General features: G+C 43.1%; 1 protein-coding gene across 1 annotated transcript in view; it reads left to right on the top strand.

Moving 5' to 3' along the window:
* Nucleotides 1-21,029, top strand: part of LOC124717150 (macrophage mannose receptor 1-like) — a 108,992-nt gene that overhangs the window by 40,059 nt on the left and 47,904 nt on the right. Inside the window, exons 2-3 of the mRNA XM_047243908.1 lie at nt 832-1,169; nt 17,448-17,478. Coding sequence (XP_047099864.1) covers nt 1,008-1,169; nt 17,448-17,478 — 193 coding nt within the window. The 5' untranslated portion in view covers nt 832-1,007. The remainder of the gene's footprint in view (nt 1-831; nt 1,170-17,447; nt 17,479-21,029) is intronic.

Raw genomic sequence — 21,029 nt, 5'->3', positions numbered from 1 at the left:
TTGGTTGTTCAGTGTAGTTTTCCGTCGAAATACGGGTCTTCTTTCATTTACATGGAAAATTTTAGATGTGTACACTTATAACTATGGCTGTAATGACTTTTAAAATATATATTTATATGTTCGGTTACATTTCGCTCGCCTCCTTAAGGGGGGTAGGAAGTCAAACGGGCCGACTTGGAGCAGTAGAGGCACCACAGGACATTTTAATTTCCACTGTCTATACTTTTACAAATAAATTCATAAATTTTTGTCAGCATGACCAGAAAGGATTCAGAATTGACACTCATAGCAGTGGAAGTTCGAAAACATAATAAAATAAGGTGTATAAAACTCTAGAATTTTTTAAATCTATTAAAAACTGTGGTAAAAACTGAGGTAATTAAGTATAAAATTTGTTTTTTTTTCTAAACATGAAGTTTAAAATTCGTTTTGTCATAAATTAAATAAATTCTAAAGTTTCATACAGATTTGAGTGTGGCATCGAAGAATCTCTCTAACTTATGAAGAAAAGTGTACCTATAGCAACAAAAGCAGCCATAAATAAGTGAAAAAATGATGAAATTTCAGATATTAAAAAAAAAATTGTTTTCGAACTTGCACTGCAATGAGTGTGAATCCTGAATCCTTCCTGGTGATGCTGACAAAGTTTTATGACTTTATTTGTAAAAGTATAGACAGTGGAACTTAAAATGTCCTGTGATGCCTCTTCTGCTCCAAGTCGCCCCGTTTGACGTCCTAACCCCCTTAAAAGCAACAGTGACCGATGCGATGCACGTGCGCACTACCTGCAGGCAGTGAAACCCAGAGCTCGACTGACGGACGTAATCGTAGGACATCGCTACAGCCGGTGTGACGCGTTCGGGGGTCGCGTGTCACGGGCGGCTGCCAAGAGAGCCGTCAGCCGACACAGCCAGTCTCGCCCGAGCCGACCGAGTACGGCCGGCCGTTGGACCAGATCACGTCGGTTTGGCGTGCGGTGTCTGCCAGCGGGAGGGACGACCACCGGCATGCGGCTGCTGCGCGTGTGGGCGGTGCTGGCGGCGGCCGGCCACCTCTGCCTCGCCCCCGCCCCCGCCCCCGCCTCCGCCTCCGTCGACCTGTCCTGCGACTGCCGCCTGTGGCGGCGCCGCGACGCCTCCGTCAGCCTGCACTGCGCCAGGGCAGCCCACGTACGTACACCCGCTCTCTGCTTGGCGCGAACACACAGGCCAGTGCAATCGGACGAATCTCAATGTCGCTGTCAAATGGTTCGTTCCATACTCTTGAAACCTATGTAGGGTGTTCGGAAACTTCATCTACGTCAGCATATATACTCTGCAAATCAGCATGGCTGAGGCTCCAAGCAACCACCTTCACAATAATCCTCTGTTATTCCAGTCTAGATAAGCACGTGCACAAAACTAACACCTATATCTTTCCGTGGGAGCTCCTGAATTCCCTTATTTTATTACGATGACATGTTCTCCCCACATAGGTCGGAATCAACAAAATGTTTTCGCATACGAAGAAAAAAATTGGCGATTAAAATTTCTTGATAAGATCCGGCCTTTACATTAATGATGTCCACCCCAAATCCTGTATCATGTCAGTGAAACTCTCCCTCCTATTTCTCGATAATTTCTCTGAACTTTTTCGATGTACTCCTCTACTCGTACCTGCTAACGATCCCACACCGCACAGCACTACTCCGTAAGAGGACTGACAAGTATACTGCAGGCAGTCTCTTTACGAGATCTGTTGTATCTTCTGCCGTAAGTGTTCTCCCAATAAAACACAGTCTTTGGTTCGCCTTCCCCACAACATCTTCCATGTCAATAAAATTCACCAACAGCCCGATACTTTAAGATATTGTCGCTGGAAAACTTTTCGGGATATGAGCTCGTGGTTCAAGAAACTCTTCTGCTCCTGACGTTTCGTCCAGGACTGCGCTGGACATCCTCAGAGACGCCTCTCCACTGAGTCTTGCCGACTGACCGTCGGACCTTTTTGTTTTTTCCTGTATTGGATTTCGATTCCTCCACAGAAGGTGGGGGGGGGGGGGGGGCTGGCAGCAGCATAACACGCCGCTCTATAGCCTAGAGAAAAGTTAGGTGGCAGATTTAGGAGATATCAGAGCAATAAAAGCAGTCGATAAAACGGTGACTGTTAAGTAAGTTGCGAAGTAAATATAAAACAAAGGGTTGGTGATGCTGATGAAAACACACTGTAAATAGAGAGGCACAATTAAAAAAAACATGGTGACAGTCTGGCTTCTGTTCGCAACAGTTAAAAAAACACCTAGCAACAGTATGGTGGCTGTTTACAACACTTAAAATGGATACACACTACACGGAACACTTCACTATACAGTATGAAGGAGGGAGAAAAAAGGGGGAGGAGAGGACACACAAAAGGTGGACAGTGCGGACGCGAGAAGGAGCGGGGAAGGCAGTGTGGGTGAAACAACGAGGATTCAGGGGGAGAGAAAGGCGTCAAAGAGAAGATAGGCGGGAAGGGGAGGGGGGGGGGGGGGGGGGAGCGAACCGGTCGGACGTCCGAGAGCGACATATATACTGTACAAAACGGGGCGTGGTCGAAGTAACACGTGATGACCAGAGATAATTCTTGCCAAAGATAAAACTTAACTATCGATTGTGCTCTTGTCAAAAATAAAATTGTCTAGTGATTCTGCACAGCTACTGTCCATATAAGTTTAATTGACTACTATTTCTTATTAGAGTTATTCTGATGCTTATAAATTTCAGTGGCCTCTCTACATGGTCGTACACGTTGTAGATAAAATTTGTTTCAGTAAACTTCGCTTCGTGGTTTCCTAACTGAAGAGCATTCAGCTAAAGCTGATTTCTTGGACCACAACGTCACATCCCAAAGTTTACCAGCAGTTAATGTCATCCCGTCGTGAAAACCTTCATTCTATGACTTTAAGATATTATTTTATTTTATTCTGAAAGCAACCAGTTTCGCCATTTCATTATGCCATCTTCAGGCCCCATACACTTCTATCCAAACTGACTTGTCGTATAGCGCCATAAATCACTGGATATCTACATCTACATCTACATCAAACTCAGCAAGCCACCTAACGGAATGTGGCGGAGGGTACTTTCGGTACCACTATCTGATCCCTCCAACCCTGTTTTCGAATTTTCTCCTCGTGTTCAATACGCGAGATGTATGTCGAGAGAAGTAATATGTTGTCTGACTCACGGATATCGTGAGTTACAATCGTTACACAATTGCTTCATTCGAAGACGTGACAGCGTGATGGACCAGCCGTTTTTTATTTTTCATTGCAACTGGCTAAAAGGTGGTAGCTGACAATAGATAACATCATTTCTCATTAGAAGGTAGCAGTAAAATGCTTCATTGTCCTGAGTATAAAAGTAGCGTATAAGATACCAAGAAACCGAAAACATGATCACTAATAAAAATAAGCTGCCTGACAAGGGAGTGGACTGCTATCAAGCGGACACAAAGAGTTGCAGAAAACAAGATCTACGAGCTCATATGAACGTGACATATTGTATGCCTCAGCTAAATACAGGGCTATTACAAATGACTGAAGCGATTTCATAAATTCACTGTAGCTCCATTCATTGACATATGGTCACGACACACTACAGATACGTAGAAAAACTCATAAAGTTTTGTTCGGCCGAAGCCGCACTTCAGGTTTTTTGCCGCCAGAGCGCTCGAGAGCGCAGTGAGACAAAATGGCGACAGGAGCCGAGAAAGCGTATGTCGTGCTTGAAATGCACTCACATCAGTCAGTCATAACAGTGCAACGACACTTCAGGACGAAGTTCAACAAAGATCCACCAACTGCTAACTTCATTCGGCGATGGTATGCGCAGTTTAAAGCTTCTGGCTGCCTCTGTAAGGGGAAATCAACGGGTCGGCCTGCAGTGAGCGAAGAAACGGTTGAACGCGTGCGGGCAAGTTTCATGCGTAGCCCGCGGAAGTCGACGAATAAAGCAAGCAGGGAGCTAAACGTACCACAGCCGACGGTTTGGAAAATCTTACGGAAAAGGCTAAAGCAGAAGCCTTACCGTTTACAATTGCTACAAGCCCAGACACCCGATGACAAAGTCAAACGCTTTGAACTTTCGGCGCGGTTGCAACAGCTCATGGAAGAGGATGCGTTCAGTGCGAAACTTGTTTTCAGTGATGAAGCAACATTTTTTCTTAATGGTGAAGTGAACAGAGAATCCTCACGCATTCGTGCAGCAAATTCGCAATTCACCAAAAGTTAACGTGTTTTGTGCAATCTCACGGTTTAAAGTTTACGGCCCCTTTTTCTTCTGCGAAAAAAACGTTACAGGACACGCGTATTTGGACATGCTGGAAAATTGGCTCATGCCACAACTGGAGACCGACAGCGCCGACTTCATCTTACAACAGGATGGTGCTCCACGGCACTTCCATCATGATGTTCGGCATTTCTTAAACAGGAGATTGGAAAACCGATGGATCGGTCGTGGTGGAGATCATGATCAGCAATTCATGTCATGGCCTCCACGCTCTCCCGACTTAACCCCACGCGATTTCTTTCTGTGGGGTTATGTGAAAGATTCAGTGTTTAAACCTCCTCTACCAAGAAACGTGCCAGAACTGCGAGCTCGCATCAACGATGTTTTCGAACTCATTGATGGGGACATGCTACGCCGAGTGTGGGAGAAACTTGATTATCGGCTTGATGTCTGCCGAATCACTAAAGGGGCACATATCGAACATTTGTGAATGCCTCAAAAAACTTTTTGAGTTTTTGTATGTGTGTGCAAAGCATTGTGGAAATATCTCAAATAATAAAGTTATTGTAGAGCTGTGAAATCGCTTCAATCATTTGTAATAACCCTGTAATCAGTGCATTATAGTAAGGTTGAAAAATTAGATTCATACTAAGGTTCTTAGACAACAAACTATCGGAGAAGAAATGCATATTGACGGAAACATAATGATCAAACACATAAGGGCTTAAATAAGTTGCTGTCGCGCCTTCGTATGAAGCGACTGTATAGCGATTGGAATCCACGTTATCCAGTGATTTATGGCGCTATGCGACAAGTTCTTTCATTTAGATAGAAGCGTATCAGACCTGAACAAGGCATAATGAAATGCCGAAACTGGTTGCTTTCAGAATAAAATATAATAATATCTCAAAGTATTCGGCTGTTGGTTAATTTTATTGACAGTGATAATTACATATCAGCCGATGCCCTCTGGCCATGATGGAGCAACAGAGACTTTTCTATGTGTTGTTTCCAAATTAAGTTGTTCGTAATTGTAATTCCTAGCCATTTAGTTGAATTTACGGAATTAAGATATGATTGACTTATCGTGAAACCGAAGTTTAACGGAATCCTTTTAACACTCATGTGGATGACCTTACACTTTTCATTATTTAGGATCAAGTGCCGATTTTCTCAACATACAGATATCTTTTCTAAATAGTATTTCTTTTGATTTTCTAATGACTTTATTAGACGATAAATGACAGCATCATCTGCAAACAACCTTAGACGGCTGCTCAGATTGTCTCCAAAACCGTTTATATAAACTAGGATCAGTAGAAGGCCTATGACACTACCTTGGAGAACACATGAAATCACTTCTGTTTTACTCTCTGACAGGAAATCACAAAACCAGTCGCGTAACTGAGACGATATTCCATAAGCAAGGAACTTGATTACAAGCCACGTATGAGGTACGGTATAAAAAGCCTTCTGGAAATGTAGAAATATCGAATCAGTTTGAAATTCTTCGCCGCTGTGGCCGAGCGGTTCTAGGCGCTTCAGTGCGGAACCGCGCTGCTGCTACGGTCGCAGGTTCGAAACCTGCCTCGGGCATGGATGTGTGTGATGTCCTTAGGTTAGTTAGGTTTAAGCAGTTCTAAGTCTAGGGGACTGATGACCTCAGATGTTAAGTCCCATAGTGCTTGAAGCCATTTGAACCATTTTTTTTAAATCCTTTCTCGATAGCCCTCAACACATTGTTTAAGTAAAGAGCTAGTTGCGTTTCGAAAGAACGATGTTTTCTAAATTCGTGCTGATTATGTGTCAATAGACCGTTCTCTTCGAGGTTACCAGACTACATCCATACATCATCTAAGATAAATATTTTGGGGTAAGTTTCGACCTACGCATGTTGTGTTGTGGTCTTCAGTTCGAAGACTACTTTGATGCAGCTCTCCTCGCTACTCTATCGGGTGCAAGCCTCTTCATCTACGAATAATTACTGCACTCCGTATCTATTGGAACCTACTTTAAGGTCCATTCTCCACAATCAGCCTATAAGATAAGCGATTTTTAGGATTTTTTTGAAAAGCTAATGACGCAATGAACGTAAATCTTTTTGCACATTATTTATTGGTTCTTGGACAGCATTTTCTGATTTTATTACAAGGTATTCAGTTATCATTAAGCCCCTCCCCCATTCAAGGAGTTGAAGTTACTCTGTCAACAATCAGGTGTGTCCATAACGGAAGTCCCACGGTCTGCAAATCTGATCTAAAATCAAGCAACAATTTTCTTAGTCTGTAGGATACTTCGCAGGGATTAATAGTATAATTTCTTGAAATTTAAAAAAAAACAATAAAATGGCGGACTTTTCAAACAAAGATGTGCTTTTCGGGTATTTTTCGTTACGTGTTTTGCAATAACAAATGACTAAATTACAATGAAAAATAGCCTATTACTCCTAACGGACATGCCCAATGAGTAATGCAGCCATAATTCAGAAAGATATCTTCATTAGTGCGCCCCAATGTATTCTGTCAGCTTGAGATATCTGTATCTGAAGCTAGTTTTTTATTGCAATTTATTCATTAGTTATTGCAAAAGATGTGACCAATAACATGCCATAAAACTACTGTACATTTGTTTCAAACATTTATCATTTCATTATTTTTTAAAATTAAAAAAAAACTATGCTACATCTCCGAGCACAGTACCCTACAAATAAAGAAAATGGTTTATGTTTTTTTATTTCAGATAAGAGTTGCGGACTTCCGTCGTGGACACACCTCATTTTGGACACAGCAGTTTTAACATATCGGTTGGGAGGGGCGGCTTAATGACGACTGTACTTATTTTAAAAAATCAGACAATGTCGTCCAGGAATCAATAAATAACGAGCTTAATTAGTGTTCCCAAAAAATCAAAAAAATAATTTTATAAGCTGATTGTGGATAATGGACCCTTTGGTTTACTCGTGTCTTGGTCTCCCACTGCAGTTTTTACCCCTTCCCCCCTCCGTCCCCCACTTACCTCCAACAATAAATTGTCAGAATGTGTCCTATCAACTGATCGCTTCTTTCTGTCAATTAATGCCACAAATTAATTTTCTCCCCTGTTGTGGTCAATACTTCTTCATTATTTACGCGATCTACCCATCCGATCGTCAGCATCCTTTTGTCGCACCACTTTTCAAAAACTCCTCTTTCCTTGTACGAACTGTTTATCGTTCACGTTTCACTTGGGTACAAGATTGCACTCCAGAGAAATACCTTCAGAAAATAAATTTATAGTTAGTTAGCTTCAAGTCCAATGGATCATATGCACCACAAATCGTGGAACGAGTCATTGTACATTCACATCGAAAATTAATTTCTAAATTTGGGTACATGCTAAACATTCATAAGTTTTTCTCGTTTTTTATTATTTTTATCATTATTATTAAATATACAGATATCAGATATCATTTCCTACCCACCACCCTTTACACGTTACAATAACAGAAATTCTTCTACGGAACTACCGGGTAACTAATCAAAAATATTAGCTGCAGCACTGTGCACCCCTTATTTGTGTACGCACAGCTTTAATGTGGAGTAATGAATGCCATTTTTCCTTCTAGTCTTGTAATTATGTATATCACTGTTCTTTTGAAATGCAGTGGATTATTTCCAAAAAAAAACATAATGAGGAATAATATGCCAAAACATGCAACAGATGTCTATCAGATTATCGTGGGTGACCACCACATATTATTCTTACAGTAAGTTTTTGAGCAAAGAAAGCTTCCTTTCTTAAAGATGAGCTGCAAGAGAACATTATTCGATAAGACACTATTGAATAAAATATGCAGTATTTATTAACATACTGATTTCTTTCTTTCCAAGATTTGTAATGATTCAGAGTGCAAATGTGGCTGAACTAAGTTGTTTTAGGAGTTCCCAAATGTGCTTTTTTTCAGTTTAAATTGTCGTCTGTGCGGACACCTGTAATTTTATTTTACACCCTCTCTATTTTGTCCATCATCAGTTTTTTACTTCCCAAATAGCAAAACTTATCTACTACTTTAGTGCCTCATTCCCTAATATAAGTCCTTCAGTATAACTTTTACCCCTTTTATCTTCAGAATTTCAAAGAGTTTATCCAGTCATCATTGTCAAAAGCTCTTTCCAAGTCTAGAAACGCTATAAATATAGCTTTGCTTTCCTTAATTTATCTTCTAAACTAAGTCGTAGGATCAATATTGCCTCGTCTGTTAATACATTTCTCCGAAATCCAAACTGATCTTCCCCGAGGTTTGCTTCTACCAGTTTCTCCAGTCTTCTGTAAATAGTTCGTGTTAGTGTTTTGCAACCGAGACTGATAGTTCAGTAATATTCAAACCTGCCAGCACCTGATTTCTTTGGAATCGGAATTATTGCATTATTCTCGAAGTCTGAGGGTATTTGGCGTGGTTCATACATCTTTCACACCAGGTGGAATAGTTTTGTCATGGCTGACTCTTCAGAACGATATCAGCAATTCTGAGGAAATGTCGTGTACTCCGGGGTCGTTGTTTCGACTCAGTTCTTCTTCTCTCAGTATCATTTCCCATCTCATCTTCATCTACTTCCCTTCCTCTAATACTGCCTTAAAGTTCTTTTCCATTGTATAGCCCCTCTACGTACTCCTTCCATATTTCAATATTCACTTCTCTGCTTAGCTGTTGATATTCATAAAGCTGTTTCTGCAGAGGCACCTTTATTTTTTCTGCAGGCTGTACCTGTCTCAGTTATACATTTTCTAGAAACTTACATTTGATTTCTAGCCATTTTTGTCTAGCGATTGTACACTTCCTGAGAATCTAATTTTTAGAAATTTGTGTTGCCTTTCGCCCGTATCATTCGCTGCATTTTAGGATTGTTGTCTGTTTTTCCGAGTGTTAAGAACCCTTTTTTCACGAACGGGTAGGCGTATGAAGTTGAAATTTATGTCACATACTGAGATGTACAGTCCCCCGGTGGCGTAGAACATCTAAGTCAATAGAATGGAAAGATACTGGCACTTACGTCACATATTTCTACACTCGCAAACTCACTCATCAACCTATAGGGTACTTACAGATGACTTGGGATCATGAGATTTAGCAAGACACAAAGTTTCACAGTATAAGCAAAGAAAAAATCTGAGTACTGTTAATTTTGAATTAGATCAAATGAAAAAAATTGTCATTTTTCCCGTCTGCCTGTTTGTCAATACCCGTTTTTTTCAGGAACGGGTAGGAGTACGAAGTTCAAATTTGTCGCATAATGACGACTATGGTTCCTCGGCGGCGTAAAGATTTTAAGCTTGAATGAAATGATAATTAAATCTAGACCCTAAGAAGCCGACAGGCGTTGATATACATCAACGGGGCAGTTAAAAATGGGTGCCCTGACAGGGACTTGAACCCAGGATGTCTTCCTTACATGACAGACGCTCTATCCATCTGAGCCACCGAGGGCACAGAGGATAGTGCGACTGCAGATTCTTATCTCTTGTACGCTCCCCGCGAGACCCACATTCCTAACTTAATGTCCACACACTACATTCGTAGTGCCCCTGCCCATTACACTCATTACTTGCAGCAGACAATCTTACCCGAGTCCCGTAAGAGTTCGGGCAATGCGTGTGCAGAAGAAGGAGGTCAATGGCCGGTTAGCTTGAACTATATGAAGAGGATATCTGTTCTTTCGGACATGTCCGAAAGAACGGATACCATCTTCATATATTTAAGCTTGTAAGTCTATGCAATCAAAATATACGGTCATTTACGTCACATATTTTCACACACACAAACTCACTCATCAGAACCTATAGGGTACTTCCGATTGATCTGGAATCATGAAATTTGGCAAGAAGAAAGGTTTGACAATACAAGTAAAGGAAAAAATGTCCGAAAATTATTAAACTGGACTTCTATCATATAAAAATATTATTTTGCTATCCATCATCCGTCAAAAGCATAGCAGAAGAATATTGCTGAATGCAAACATGAAACAGGTTGTAGTCTCGTTTTAGTAGGTAAATAAAAGTATGTAATTAAACCTTCTCTCTCTACATGTATAAACCTAAGTGCCCTGTTTGCTTCTCATTGTATGTCCGGACTAGTCTTTGAACTACTGTAGAGATTTTGCTACTGGCTTGGTATTCCCACGACAGATAATTTGCCAGTATCGATATGGATAACAGGCGCAAATCATCGAGTCTGTCGCTTCCCGTGATGGATGAACTATTTATCTGCATCATTAAAGTCGTACCGAATCCTCACTGCACTATTGCTACTCTCACTTGGCCAATTTTTTATATTTTGTCATTTCGTCAGTTAAGTTCAGCATCTGCGGTGATATCCAGGGGTTTATCTCAGAATTTACGCGCAGGACTATAAAATTTTTATTCAAAAAAGTGCCACCCTATTGTACAGCCTTGGGGTACGTCTTACAGCTACGTTTTAGCATCAAAATTTTCAGTCACCTTTCATGTTCACAGCTGTTGCTATAAAGCGCCACACTCCACTCAGAGTAATTGGATTGCGAGGCACATAGGCAGACTCTGTCACAACCCGTTCACCACTCCACCGAAACATTATTCACACGTGCTGTTCACATCCAAATGCCCAACAAATGGTTCAAATGTCTCTGAGCACTATGGGACTCAACTGCTGTAGTCATAAGTCCCCTAGAATTTAGAACTACTTAAACCTAACTAACCTAAGGACATCACACACATCCATGCCCGAGGCAGGATTCGAACCTGCGACCGTAGCGGTCGTGCGGTTCCAGACTGTAGCGCCTTTAACCGCTCGGCCACTCCGGCCGGCCAACTGCCCAACACTACGATATCGAATATGGACTGTGAGAAAATTTTTGCTTTTGACTAGCATTGTATCGATAAGTGTGTGAATTTTATATGTTTGTTAGCGTTAATATAAAAAATTATGACAACTATGTGTTGGCCAATGCCCAAAATAATTTGTAAATTTTTTTGTGGGGAGCATGGCGGCTATGTAAGTAGGCTGTTTAGGATTTTATCTTGGTAACGCCACGTAGCGCTCTGTATGAAAATCACTGGCTGTACTGTGTACAGTCTGTGGTTGGTTGGCATTGTTGGAATATTCGCTATTGTAGTGTTGGGCAGTTGGATGTGAACAGCGCGTAGCGTTACGCAGTTGGAGGTGAGCCACCAGTAGTGATGGATGTGGGGAGAGAGATGGCAGAGTTTTGAGAGCGGACGGACGATCTGGACGTGTGTCCGTCAGAAAAACGAAATTAGTGACTGGATGTCATGAACTGATATATATACACAGGGTGTTTCAAAAACGACCGGTATATTTGAAACAGCAATAAAAACTAAACGAGCAGCGATAGAAATACACCGTTTGTTGCAATATGCTTGGGACAACAGTAAATTTTCAGGCAGACAAACTTTCGAAATTACAGTAGTTACAATTTTCAACAATAGATGGCGCTGCGGTCTGGGAAACTCTATAGTACGATATTTTCCACATATCCACCATGCGTAGCAATAATATGGCGTAGTCTCTGAATGAAATTACCCGAAACCTTTGACAACGTGTCTGGCGGAATGGCTTCACATGCAGATGAGATGTACTGCTTCAGCTGTTCAATTGTTTCTGGATTCTGGCGGTACACCTGGTCTTTCAAGTGTCCCCACAGAAAGAAATCACAGGGGTTCATGTCTGGCGAATAGGGAGGCCAATCCACGCCGCCTCCTGTATGTTTCGGATAGCCCAAAGCAATCACACGATCATCGAAATATTCATTCAGGAAATTAAAGACGTCGGCCGTGCGATGTGGCCGGGCACCATCTTGCATAAACCACGAGGTGTTCGCAGTGTCGTCTAAGGTAGTTTGTACCGCCACAAATTCACGAAGAATGTCCAGATAGCGTGATGAAGTAATCGTTTCGGATCTGAAAAATGGGCCAATGATTCCTTTGGAAGAAATGGCGGCCCAGACCAGTACTTTTTGAGGATGCAGGGACGATGGGACTGCAACATGGGGCTTTTCGGTTCCCTATATGCGCCAGTTCTGTTTATTGACGAAGCCGTCCAGGTAAAAATAAGCTTCGTCAGTAAACCAAATGCTGCCCACATGCATATCGCCGTCATCACTCCTGTGCACTATATCGTTAGCGAATGTCTCTCGTGCAGCAATGGTAGCGGCGCTGAGGGGTTGCCGCGTTTGAATTTTGTATGGATAGAGGTGTAAACTCTGGCGCATGAGACGATACGTGGACGTTGGTGTCATTTGGACCGCAGCTGCAACACGGCGAACGGAAACCCGAGGCCGCTGTTGTATCACCTGCTGCACTAGCTGCGCGTTGCCGTCTGTGGTTGCCGTACGCGGTCGCCCTACCTTTCCAGCACGTTCATCCGTCACGTTCCCAGTCCGTTGAAATTTTTCAAACAGATCCTTTATTGTATCGCTTTTCGGTCCTTTGGTTACATTAAACCTCCGTTGAAAACTTCGTCTTGTTGCAACAACACTGTGTTCTAGGCGGTGGAATTCCAACACCAGAAAAATCCTCTGTTCTAAGGAATAAACCATGTTGTCTACAGCACACTTGCACGTTGTGAACAGCAGAAAGACGACGTTCAGAATGGCGCACCCACAGACTGCGTTGTCTTCTATATCTTTCACATCACTTGCAGCGCCATCTGTTGTTGAAAATTGTAACTACTGTAATTTCGAAAGTTTGTCCGCCTGAAAATGTACTGTTGTCCCAAGCATATTGCAACAAACGGTGTATTTCTATCGCTGCTCGTTTAGTTTTTATTGCCATTTCAAATATACCGGTCATATATATATATATATATATTACGAGTTTTGAACACTATTAAGGTAAATATATTGTTTGTTCTCTATCAAAATGTTTCGTTTGGTAACTATGCCTATCAGTAGTTAGTGCCTTCAGTAGTTTGAATCTTTTATTTAGCTGGCAGTAGTGGCGCTCGCTGTATTGCAGTAGTTCGAGTATCGAAGATTGTTGTGAGGTAAGTGATTCATGAAAGGTATAGGTTAATGTTAGTCACGGCCTTTCTTTTGTATGGATTATTGAAAGTCAGATTGCGTTGCGCTAAAAATATTGTTATCAGTTTAGTGATGAAGAGAATAAATAAAGAGAGAAATGTCTGAGTACGCTCAGTTTTGCTCAGCTGTTTGAAAATCAAATAACGTAAGGGGTTTACCAGCACAGTAATTCAGAAATTTTTCTAGGGGGAGGTTTAAATATATTTCTTGCAAGTCAGTAAGTACTGTCATTTTCAAATACTGGGTGATAGTCTGGCTATTTGGGAGTCGTGAACTACGCTGCTTTCTCTTGACCACTACTGCCTCACCTTCCAGAGGTAGGTGGTTCTTATTCCCACAGCGATTCTTTACAGACAGTAAGCAATACGTGTACCAAGTTTGTTTGAAATTGATCTGTTGGCATAGGATAAGATGTCATACATACAAACATACATACATACGCACACACATACTAGGGGATAGGAAAAATGATGTCAACACATGTACTTACTTGGGAACGGTTTATTAATAAGGGGCCAGAGCACCATTTGCCTGTAATAAGGCTGCGATTCTTCACGGAATATTTGCATATAATGATCGTAGAGTCTCCAGTGGAATGTTTGACACTCTTCCATCAGAACCTCTTCTAACTCCTGTAGTGACGAGGGAAGCGGGAATCTGCTCCGGAGTCTGCGATCCAATACCGCCCACAAGGGTTCGATAATGTTCAAGTCCGGAGACTGTGCTGGCCAGGGAAGACGCTGCAGTTCAGTTGCATGCTTCTCATACCACGACTGTACTGTCCTGATTGTGTGAATGAGTTCACTGTCGTCCTCAAATATGACATCATTGCTGGGAGACAACATTTGAATCATGAAGTGCACCTGATCACCTAAAATGTTCAAGTAATCGTTGGCTGTAACACGGCCTTTGAGGGTAAGGAGGGGACCAGCAGAATACCGTGAAATGGCTGCCCACACCATCACACTTCCACCTTCATGCTTAACCTTTGGAATCAAGTAGTCGGGACTGTAGGTTTCTTTTGGCGTACTCCAGACGTAAGCCCGGCCCCATGTTGGAAATAACGAAAACGTTGACTCGTCGGACCATATGGAGTGTTTGCACTGATCAGCCGTCCAGGATTTATGCTCCTGACAGCAAGTTCTTGCGTTGGTTGCCGTCCCTAATGGTTTAGGTATAGCACCTCGTCCATGAATATTCGCTTTATGGAGTTCTCGGCGGACAGTGTCGATAGATACGGAGTCTCGAAGATGGCTACTGAGCTCTGCAGTCACTTTAGCCGCCGTAATTTTGTGTTGTTCTGACACAATTCGTGTTAGCGTACGACGATCTCTGCCATTTAGTTCTGATTTGCGCCCACTGTCATATTTACACGATGATGTGTTTCGATTTTTTGTGTAGGCTGTCATGACTATTGAAACAGTTGCTCTCGAAACATTTATCAAGTTGGCTGTCTTGGTTGCTGATGCTCCAGATAATCGGGCTGCCACAATCTGCCCTCTTTGGAACTCTGTTAGGTCTTTCATTGCACGTCGACCTCGGCCTTTGAATTGCAAATGCGCAGTGTGCACTACTCGTAAACAACCTGCACTGATGTCTATTCCCTACTGAACATGCACAGGCCAGTGCAACACATGCCTTACCTGCGTTGTTGACCGTCAAACACAACCATCCCATTACCACCACTGTACACATTATTTTGCCTATCCGCTGCACATACACTTGTATAATATGTATTGATATAGACAGAGATTTCGATAGCGTTCCTCTCATCTACACTGCGCATCTTCTCTGAACCACTAACCATTTGCATAGACAAACATGCCAGTTTAACGTTTGTTCCCGCGATCTTCATGGTTTTACTATTCTAATGGCCAGGACCGCATATCACACAGTAAACATGCTGTCTTTTATTCCAGAGACATTTCGCGTTATTTTCCACTACTAGATCAGCATTTACCATACCGTATTATTTTTAAGATCGCTTATAATACAGGAATCGGTGAACTGCCGTACACTGGTGAGCCAAAACATTATGACCATCTGCTTAATAGCTTGTTGGTCCGTCTTTGGAACGAAATACATTACTGATTCTGGGGATCAGGTATCCGACAGTTTGTTGGTACCTTTGTGGAAGTATCTCGTATTAGGTGTCTACGCACAGGTCATGTAATTCGCTTAAATAACGGGCCCCTGATCCGCGTACGCGCTGATGGCGCCTGAGATAGGTTCCACGGGATTTACATCAGGCGAATTTGGTCGCCGAGAAATTAACGTGAGTTCACTACACTGTTTCCCAAACCGATGTCGATGGGTCAACATCTGAACTTGTAGGCGTTATCTGCTGCAGAACTCCGTGTCCAACAATGGGCAAAGAACGGTGTGCTCCGAAACACTTGTGCGCGCGCTGGAATTGTGCTCGTTCACAGATGCCACAGACCACCATCTAACCTATTTGTTCTTTACAGAGTAGACAAGCCATAGGACTGCCCGTTCTGTGAAGAGTCGTGGACGTCCAACCATTTAGCTCCAGGTGGTAGTTTCACTGTCCTGCCTCTTTCCGAAGACGCTCACGACAGTAGCACGTGAACATTGAGCAGCTTCGCTGTTTTTGGGATACTCGTGCACAGACTCTGCTTAACAATGAGCTGCCCTTTGTTAAAGTCGCTTATTACAATGAAATGAATACCCCTAAATGCATATAGGCGTTGATATAAGTCAACGGGGACAGCTGAAAATGTGTGCCCCGACAGGGACTCGAACCTGGCAGACGCTCTAACCATCTGAGCTACCGAGGACACAGACGACAGTGCGACTGCAGGCACTTACCTCTGGTACGCCTCCCGTGAGACCCACATTCCCAACTTATTGTCCCGCACTATATTTATAGTGACCCCTGCCCATTATACTCATTACTCGCGGCTTGCTGCCGATTCCCTAAGAGTTGGGACATGTCCGAAAGAACAAATACTATCCTTATATATATACAGGGTGTTACAAAAACGTACGGCCAAACTTTCAGGAAACATTCCTCACACACAAATAAAGAAAAGATATTATGTGAACATGTGTCCGGAAACGCTTAATTTCCATGTTAGAGCTCATTTTAGTTTGTTCTTCCACCTACGCTCAATGGAGCACGTTATGATTTCATACGGGATACTCTACCTGTCCTGCTAGAACATGTGCCTTTACAAGTACGACACAACATGTGGTTCACGCACGATGGAGCTCCTGCACATTTCAGTCGAAGTGTTCGTACGCTTCTCAACAACAGATTCGGTGACCGATGGATTGGTAGAGGCGGACCAATTGCATGGCCTCCACGCTCTCCTGACCTCAACCCTCTTGACTTCCGTTTATGGGGATATTTGAAAGCTCTTGTCTACGCAACCCCGGTACCAAATGTAGAGACTCTTCGTGCTCGTATTGTGGACGGCTGTGATAGAATACGCCATTCTCCAGGGCTGCATCAGCGCATCAGGGATTCCATGCAATGGAGGGTGGACGCATGTATCCTCGCTAACGGAGGACATTTTGAACGTTTCCTGTAACAAAGTGTTTGAAGTCACGCTGGTACGTTCTGTTGCTGTGTGTTTCCACTCCGTGATTAATGTGATTTGAAGAGAAGTAATAAAGTGAGCTCTGAACATGGAAAGTAAGCGTTTCCGGACACATGTCCACACAACATATTTTCTTTCTTTGTGTGTGAGGAACGTTTCCTGAAAGTTTGGCCGTACCTTTTTGTAACACCCTTACCTAATCGGGTTCCCGCATTTGCAGCCAGTACCTTCTCGAGGGTGATCCCCCGTCCGCGCCCGCCCCGCTCACGCACTCTTGTTACTGCGTCACGTGCCGGCAGCACCCAGCGTCGTGGTGCAGCGGTCGTAATGCTTTGGCTGATCAGTGTACGTGTTTCAAATACCAGACATTAACGCATGGTATTCAGTCTTAAATGTTTTTCCAGCAGCACAATAGTGGCGGGGATTCCGACATTGTTTTCTGCACAGAATTATAACTGTTTTGGCTTTAAGTATGTGATTCAAATATACAGGCACATTGTAATTACTAATCTTAGCTATGTAATCAAATCTTCAGTATAAGGAAGTACGTTACAAATCATATTCTTTTTGTAATTTTTCAGAATGGAGCCCCTAAGGTTTATTGCCACAAAGGTGAGTAAATTTTGAGTTCAATAATTATATTTAATACAGGTACACGAGTAAGGCCGTAATAAACCAGAGGCATTTCGATGTTTTCGGGACCTTGAAATATTTGTAAGAAACCACTTTCAATGTCATTCAAATCATTTCTCAACAGAGTCTCAGCAAAAATATTTTGTCATCAAATATCAAGTAAACAAACTTCGCTAATAGGAAAGACGTGATGAGAATTAGAATTACTTGTGCGCCAACGGAAGGTTACTCGTACTTTTTGTATATATGTAAATCTTTGTGACGATCTGCAAAATGGTTCAAATGGCTCTGAGCACTATTGGACTTAACATCTGTGGTCATCAGTCCCCTAGAGTTTAGAACTACTTAAACCTAACAAACCTAAGGGCATCACACACATCCATGCCCGAGGCAGGATTCGAACCTGCGACCGTAGCGGTCACACGGCTCCAGACTGAAGCGCCTAGAAAAGCACGGCCACAACGGCCGGCTGTGACGATCTAATTACTTCATTTTCCAGTGTGTAACTCTTACGTACTTACAGAATGTGATTCCTTAGTTCTAAATTTCCCCACTTTTACAGCCTGCGCTAGTATTGTAACATCAGTCAGCTTAATACAATGATAAATGAAACTCTGTTACTAGCACTGTTGCGAACAGATACCAGTGTTGCTGGCGGTGACAGCATAAAACACTGCACTGCATACGGAAATTCCCATTCATTCAAAGAGTGAGATGTGTCTAACACCACCGACGGGTAAACGGGACAGCAATAAGTCCCCAAATCTGCGTATAATGTGATAAACGTGAAGCGTTTGCGCGCAGAATTCTACGCACGTGGGCTGAAATCTGCAGGTGCCTACTGCCCGCGTCTCCCGTATTTAACGCTTTTCTTAGTCTCTAAGGAGAAAAGAAGATACGAAGAAACTCTCAGACCTTGAATTTATTGCAGAGGGCAAACGATCAAGCCTGTGTGCAAAAATGTGTAGTTCACTATAGGTCGTCTCTGTCATGATTATCAGATGAGTGTGCCTTCAGTGACAAACAGTCATAGCAATCGTCGTTGATTGAAGTTCTTTCGAATAGCTTCTCAGTCTGGAGCTCCAGTCTTCCACACTATGCCTGTTGTTAAGTGTGGTGGAGAAGGCAAGGAAAACATTATGGCTACATTCTGTTACAAAGGCAAATTCGAAAGTCTGTGATCGGTAGTTACGCTGGCAATATACGAGGGTAATCGCAAAAGTAAGGTCTCCTATTTTTTTAAGTACGTAGAACTGTTTATTTCTAAAATAGTTTACATCACTTTACAGATTGAAGATTTAGCTATTTTTCGACATAATCACCATTTCTGTCGACGCATTTCTGTAGACGCTGAGGTAGTTTTTGTACGCCCATTTCATACCAGCTCGCCGCCATACTATTCAGAAAGTTCTGAGCCTCTTCTTTCACTTCGTCGTCAGAGTTGAATCACTTTCCGGCCAAATGTTTTTTTTAACTTAGCGAACAGGTGATAGTCACTGGGCGCCAAGTCAAGACTATAGGGTGGGTGGGTGATTATGTTCCACTGAAACAGCTGCACGAGAGCAACGGTTTGCCGAGCGATGTGTGGGCGAGCGTTGTCATGGAGAATGTGTACGCCCTTGCTCAACATTTCTCCGGTTCTGAATTGCCCGTTTGAGTTTTTTCAGAGTCTCACAGTACCTGTCAGCGTTAATTGTAGTCCCAGCGATTCAGCTCTGACGACGAGGCGAAAGAGGAGGTTAATAACTTTCTGAACAGCATGACGGCGAGCTGGTACGACACGGGCATACAAAAACTGCCACAGCGTCTACAAAAATGCATCGACAGAAATGGTGATTATGTCGAAAAATAGCTAAATGTTCAAGCTGAATACTGATGTAAGCCATTGTAGAAATAAACAGGTGTATGTACTTATAAAGAAATAGGAGACCTTACTTTTGGGATTACCCTCGTAGGTTGCTGTGGACAAGAGGTGTTGTCCATAGCTCCGGAACATGATGTTCTTCAGCTAGAGGAGAAAAGCATTAGGCGGCCCAGAAACTAACGCCCAGAACTGACTACTGACTGCTGCTCTCACAGGCTAGTCGCAGTCAACTTCATCAACAAAATAGAACGTGAAAATCTGAAACTTCTCTGAGACTAAACTTTAAACAAATCATACACAGCCCAAGAACAATCATGAACACAAGAGAAAGGAAAAATTACGTTAACATTCGGGAGTGTACAGGAACGTAACCGAGAGGGTACAATTTTAAATTCGCAATACTTTATTAGAGTGTTTTACGCCAAATAAACAGCTGTGACAGGAAAACTGTTTCTACAAAGGCTGTCACAGACGGGCACAATACTCCTGCAGGCCCGACGCTATGCTGGCAGCGGCCGGCTGCCTCACCGTGAACACGGCGACTACAGGGTGCTGCATGGAACTCCTAAAACAGTCAACAAACGTGCACGTGACAACAAATGTGATGATTCCACGAGCCCACAACCCGCCCCGAGCCGGAGATTCTACAGCACAGTGGCAATGTGTTGAGGGGGTAACTACAGTGTACTGGACAGGGACCTTGACAACTGGTTCGGAGGACCAAACGGGCTGGCGCAGTGGTTAGCATACTGGACTCACATTCGGGAGGACGACGGTTCAAACCCGCGTCCGGCCATCCTGATTTACACTACTGGCCATTAAAATTGCTACACCAAGAACAAATGCAGATGGTAAACGGGTAGTCATTGGACAAATATATTATACTAGAACTGACATGTGATTACATTTTCACGCAGTTTGGGTGCATAGATCCTGAGAAATCTGTACACAGTACGTGTACAGGTACAGCTGCCCATGCAGCTTCAACACGATACCACAGTTCATCAAGAGTGGTGACTGGCGTATTGTGACGAGCCAGTTGCTCGGCCACCATTGACCACACGTTTTCAATTGGTGAGAGATCTGGAGAATGTGCTGGCCAGGGAAGCAGTCGAACATTTTCTGTATCCAGAAATGCCCGTATTGGACCTGCAACATGCGGTCGTGCATTATCCCTCTGAAATGTAGGGTTTCACAGGGATCAAATGAAGGGTAGAGCCACGGGTCGTAACACATCTGAAATGTAACGTCCACTGTTCAACGTGCCGTCAGTGCGAACAAGAGGTGACCGAGACGTGTAACCAATGGCACCACGTACCATCACGCCGGGTGATACGCCAGTATGGCGATGACGAATACACGCTTCCAATGTGCGTTCACCGCGATGTCGCCAAACTCGGATGCGACCATCATGATGCTGTAAACAGAACCTGGATTCATCCGAAAAAATGACGTTTTGCCATTCGTGCACCCAGGTTCGTCGTTGAGTACACCATCGCAGGCACTCCTGTCTGTGATGCAGCGTCAAGGGTAACCGCCGCAGTCATGGTCTCCGAGCTGATAGCCCATGCTGGTGCAAACGTCGTCGAACTGTTCGTGTAGATGGTTGTTGTCTTGCAAACGTCCCCATCTGTTGACTCAGGGATCGACACGTGCCTGCACGATC

This window comes from Schistocerca piceifrons, chromosome 9, assembly GCF_021461385.2.
Source record: "Schistocerca piceifrons isolate TAMUIC-IGC-003096 chromosome 9, iqSchPice1.1, whole genome shotgun sequence".
NCBI classification, from domain to species: Eukaryota; Metazoa; Arthropoda; class Insecta; order Orthoptera; family Acrididae; genus Schistocerca; species Schistocerca piceifrons.
The sequence above is the reverse complement of the archived record's forward strand: the minus strand, read 5'-3'. Positions and strand labels throughout refer to the sequence as shown.